A 5,000-nucleotide genomic window follows, 5' to 3' on the forward strand; every position below is an offset into this window, starting at 1 on the left:
GACAACGGGCTGACACAACGCAGATCGATACTTACTCGGACGTATGAATCGGTTGGTGATCCGGTTACCGTACTTTTGCCACGACAGGCCAATGCAAACCACCAGCGTCAGCAGGACGGTTGAGAAAATTTGCAGCAACAGCAGCTGGAAGTCGGTAAAATTCAGCCAGTGAGTACCAGCGTCCACGGCAAACTTCACGGCCTGTACGGTTTCACAAACGAACCACCACCCGGTGGCCAAGAGGTTTAGCTTGAAATCCGGCAAAGGCTCTGGCTCGTCGACGTTGTTTTCGGTGCCCTCGAATGCACTACCAGCTGGTACCGAGGGTGCTACCGTTGTTGGCGCAGATGGAAGTGCAAGGAGCCTCCGCACCGAGTCACCCGCGAGCAGCAAGTAGTCCGATAACAGGGTCGTTATGTTGAGCAGGATAAGCGCATCGAAAACCATCGAACTAACGCCGGGCAACGGCTGCGATCTCCGAGGGGAACCAGTAACAGCAAGCACAATCAATGCCGACCCTTTTCTCGATGCTCCGGTGCGATGTGTGTTTGCAATTTTCCAATTTTCCGACGGAATTTACGCTTTTTGCTCACTCACACCGCAAGTAAACAAACCTCTAGCCTGTGTCACACGTAGCACAAATGGGCTACAACCCTTGTTTCCACGGTTTTCACACTCGAGCTGCAGGGAGTTTATGTTGCGTGTGGAACGGCCCTCTTTGCCCCCTTTGCCCATCACATGATGTTCTCGTTTGACGTTTCGCCCAGCGAGTCTTGTGATCAAAAGTCGCGAAGGGAAAAGTGAAAAATCGGAATTCGAGGATTTTGCTCTTCCTAGTTTTGCCGCGGATCGACCGAGTGCACCGAAACCAAGCTCAAAATGCCCATCTGCGGACCGAAACTGTCGCTGTGCGGATTGATTATCTCCGTCTGGGGAATCATCCAGCTGGTAAGTGTTGCCTCAATTTTCCTTGCGGTTTGTTTATCACCCGCAGCCGCAGCAATGAGTAATCGATATTCGGGCCGATCTTTGCCTTTTATCCTAATTCCCTATATCGTGCCTCCTTTCGCCCCTTCAGCTCTTGATGGGAGTGTTTTACTACATCAACAGTGTGGCCCTGATTGAAGATCTTCCCATCGAGGAGCACTATGCAACACCCCAGGAGTTTTATGCAGCCGCTGACGTCGCGTACAGTCAGGTGATTACAGCGAGCGCCCACGGCTAGCACTCGTCGATGATAATTCCGTTTCATGTTAATGTGCCCTTCCAGAATGCCTACAACTGTTGGATTGCGGCTTGCATTTACGTCGTGACGTTGGTGTTCTCGGCGCAACAGTTCCACGCCAACAGCCGCTCCACGGTGGCTTAATTTCCTTCCCCATCACCGAAGGCCGCTCCACCAACACCCAGGGGCGGTCTATGCAGCACTTAAACCGAACAAACCCATCCCCTTCGGTCGTATCTTGGTCTGGATTCCCTCCGATGTGTAAATATGAGTTTACTTGAAGGCAGCACAGCATCGTCCACACTTTGTCCTGTGTCCGCACAACATTCCTTAGGCATGGATTTCGATTTCGTTTCGACAAACGCTTCACTCTTCCCATCGTACACGCGGTCGTGTCCTCCCGGTCCCGGTGTGTTTTCCCCCGTCAAAGTGTAGAAGGCCCCAGATGTTAATACCAAAAGCCATACAGTGAACAACGGCCACAACGTTTAACAACAGTTTCCTGCAGGCTGCAGATGGAGGCAACAACACCGGCCGTGTTCCATCCACAGACGTGGGGCAATAAGAACTTGCCGTCTGTAGGAGATGTAGCAGTGAAAAGCAGGCAAATATATTCTGAAAGTAATACGAAAGTACGCTGAACCCACGTAGTTCGATTCTGCTGTTCAGTTAGTATTCTATATTTAACCGTTTTCCGTTATCGCAATAAAGATAGTAGACGTATGATGTAAATCCATCGCTTCCTCATTTCTTGCAACCACGAAATACGTTTCCTTAGACACTATTTCGGCGAAAAGGCATTGATTTTTGGATTTCTTTTGGATTGATTTTAAAACCTTATTCCGTCAGACCCGGGATTGCGGGTCAAGGGTTAAATCCGCCAGAGTATGCTGTGTGATTTTTCGTTTTGATCGTTTATGCTGTGCAAATGCTGTCGGTTTGGAGTTCGGGGTCGGAGTGTTGTCAAAAAAGGGCGGCAAAGTCGTTGGCTGCGTTGACTCCGTGAACTGTGGGCATCGATTTTTGTGGTTTAAGATTTTTGTGTGTATCCGGAAAAATGATAAATTCGCGACAAAACTATCTGAACGCGAAGCGGTTCGCGGCCGATCTGGCGCTGGAACACATCATACCACACAACGTTTGCTTCTATCTCATCCCGCCGATCGTCGATTTGACGATCGAGGAGTTCGAGAAGCTCGCCCTGGAACGGTTGAAGATGCTGCGGCTGCTGGAGCAGGTGGCGGCCAAGAATCCCAAAGCCACGATGGAAGCGTGGCGTGAAGCGGTGCTGGCCGAGGTAAACCACGATGGATTGCGCATGTACGCGAAGCTGTTTCGGGGCAACATAAACGATGACGCGACGAAGATGGCACGCCGGCGGGACTATCTTTCACACTTCATCCTCCGCTTCGCCTACTGCCGCTCGGATGAGCTGCGCCGCTGGTTCGTCGCACGGGAAATGGAGCTGTTTCGGCTAAAGTTCAGCGCACTGTCCGCGCGTGACATCAAGGAGTTTCTCGAGGTGTACGAGCTGGATTACAGTCCGCTGGCGGACGCAGAGAAGGCCGAAATTTCGGAGCAGCTGTGCATGAGTACCGCGAACCAAACGAGACTGAAGATGGAAACGAGCGACTTTTACGCAGTACACTTCACGGAAGTGCTGAACCTGGTGCGGGATCGAAAGTGTTTCCTGAAGGGCGGCAAAGCGTACATTCCGCCCGAGAGTTTCGTTCACGTCGTCGCCCGGAAGCACCAGCAACTGATCGAGGACGGTTTGAAGGCGCACCTGCGTATGCTGCCGACGCTGGAGATTGATGAACGGTTCTCGATGCTACTCAAATCCATTCACACCTCGTACACGGGCAAGAACTACACCGTGTCCAAAACGGGTAGCGTTCCGATTGAAAGTCTCGATCAGCTGTCGAAGAAATCTTTTCCCCTCTGCATGCGCCATGTACACGATACACTGCGAGCGACACATCACCTCAAGCACGTCGGTCGCATGCAGTACACACTCTTCCTCAAGGCAATCGGCGTCACGGTGGATGATTGTCTACGGTTCTGGCGCGAAGAGCTTACTCGCGGCAAGGTAGCGATCGAAAAATTCGAGAAGGATTACGCGTACAACATCCGGCACAACTACGGCAAAGAGGGATCCCGCATCAACTACTCACCGTACTCCTGTATGAAAGTGATCACCACTCCGATCGGACCGGCCGAAACCCATGGCTGTCCGTTCAAAAACATTGACACCAGCGCGCTCAAGATGAAGCTGTCCGGGTACGGTTTGAGCGCTCTTGATTGCGACGAAATAGCAGGATATGCGGCCAAAGGACACTATCAGATAGCATGTGGAAAGTACTTTGAGACGCTGCATGAGACAAAGCTGGAGGAAGGTATCAACCATCCGAATCAGTACTTTGAATTAAGCCAGCTTACGATGGAAGGCAGAAGCACGACGGAACGGTCTCGGGCTCGGGCACCACAGCAGCAAACTCCTCGCTGGACTGGCGGTACTCAAGCCACTAGCCAAACGCATCATGATTCCAGCTTCCAGACCGATTACAGCACCTTGAACGGAGCCGACGACGATCAGGAGCTGTGGGAAATCATGGAAACGAAAGATAAGGAGTCCGAAGGCATCGACCGGGAAGTGATATCCTCCCGCAACAACGCACCAAAAGTACCTGTGGCATCTCCGGCGAAGCTTACAGCAAAGGACTGGGACGACGAGGATTTCGATCTGTTAGAGTTGAACGAGTGATTGTAGAGACACGGGAGGAAACGGTGCACAAAAGAGCCAAGGTATGTTACCGTTGCGATCAATCGATTTCCAAAAAGTCAATTTTATTATTAAAATATAAACTCAACTATGCATATGGTCACTTTTTGTGATATATAATGCGTGAGTAAAATCCGAATACGATATTAGTGAAGTTAATAATCGCATTTCACTCCTTAATGTACAGGGTTAAGACCAACGGAGGGTTCATCGCACTATGGTTGCGAATCTAAAGTAATACATAAATCACCATAGCTTTTTGCAGTTCTGCTACCTAGACGATTTCCCAATGAATACGTGTATTTTCAATTGGATCATCATCATTAAATCATCAATTGGATGTTGTATTTAAAACAATCTTTGCAAATAAGTCACTGTTTCTAAAATGTATACCAAAATTGTTTACTTTCTATCTTGATGAGTTGATGACGGTACATGTAAATATTCTCACGTTATTCCCGAGAACCTTAAACACACTTTCAAGATAAGACATGCATTAGTATAGCAACATATTTCCTCTTACCATCTCTCAAGCGTCACGCAGTGGCAACATCATTGTCCCAATCATCCTCACAGAGTCCCTCATAGTAAGTAAGCGAGCATCGCTGCACTTCAATAACTAGAGGCGAAACGGAAGATTACTTCGGTATTTGTTTTTGAGCTACCAAATTGAACCCAAATGCGAAATGCTTTCTACAGTTTCCTGGAAACGTTTCCGCAAGAGTAGCACAATCTTTTGATTACCCCCTAATCGTTGCTATGAATCAGATGGGTTATTGTTATCTAGTTGTCGCTGTTCCCTTATCGCATGTACAGCGCATCGCAAGTGATCGCTGTGTGCATGAGAAAAGAAACAAGTGGGAATGTTTATTTGAGACTCGACCTCCAGAGATGCACGACGGTCGTTTTAGTAGCTAACGAATCGGCTAGATCACAACTCCAAACACCACTACATTCCTTCATCCGATCGGGTTAAGGTCAACTGGTTTGTCG

At 49.2% G+C, this 5,000-nt stretch overlaps 3 protein-coding genes across 3 annotated transcripts in view; 2 read left to right on the top strand and 1 right to left on the bottom strand.

Annotated features, from left to right (window-relative positions):
- Positions 1-172, bottom strand: part of LOC126577558 (UBX domain-containing protein 6) — a 2,011-nt gene extending 1,839 nt beyond the window's left edge. Inside the window, exon 1 of the mRNA XM_050239248.1 lies at positions 36-172. The gene's annotated coding sequence lies outside the window, so the exon portion shown is untranslated. The remainder of the gene's footprint in view (positions 1-35) is intronic.
- Positions 173-412: 240 nt separating this feature from the next.
- Positions 413-1,957, top strand: LOC126577563 (ribonuclease kappa-B). Its single transcript, XM_050239253.1, has 3 exons — positions 413-948; positions 1,079-1,198; positions 1,271-1,957. The coding sequence occupies exons 1-3, from the start codon at positions 880-882 to the stop codon at positions 1,367-1,369; spliced, it is 288 nt and encodes a 95-aa protein (XP_050095210.1). The 5' UTR covers positions 413-879; the 3' UTR covers positions 1,370-1,957.
- Positions 1,958-2,231: 274 nt separating this feature from the next.
- On the top strand, positions 2,232-4,108 carry LOC126574395 (DNA primase large subunit). Its single transcript, XM_050234582.1, has one exon. The coding sequence runs from the start codon at positions 2,283-2,285 to the stop codon at positions 3,987-3,989; it is 1,707 nt and encodes a 568-aa protein (XP_050090539.1). The 5' UTR covers positions 2,232-2,282; the 3' UTR covers positions 3,990-4,108.
- Positions 4,109-5,000: the final 892 nt, after the last annotated feature.

Source organism: Anopheles aquasalis, chromosome 3, assembly GCF_943734665.1.
Source record: "Anopheles aquasalis chromosome 3, idAnoAquaMG_Q_19, whole genome shotgun sequence".
NCBI lineage: Eukaryota > Metazoa > Arthropoda > Insecta > Diptera > Culicidae > Anopheles > Anopheles aquasalis.

Excerpts from the sequence above, each read along its gene's own strand:
- LOC126577563 (XM_050239253.1), top strand. The coding sequence starts at position 880 with ATGCCCATCTGCGGACCGAAACTGTCGCTGTGCGGATTGATTATCTCC. Across the intron at positions 949-1,078 it reads TCTGGGGAATCATCCAGCTG|CTCTTGATGGGAGTGTTTTA; the intron begins GTAAGTGTTGCC and ends TCGCCCCTTCAG. Across the intron at positions 1,199-1,270 it reads CTGACGTCGCGTACAGTCAG|AATGCCTACAACTGTTGGAT; the intron begins GTGATTACAGCG and ends GTGCCCTTCCAG.
- LOC126574395 (XM_050234582.1), top strand. The coding sequence starts at position 2,283 with ATGATAAATTCGCGACAAAACTATCTGAACGCGAAGCGGTTCGCGGCC.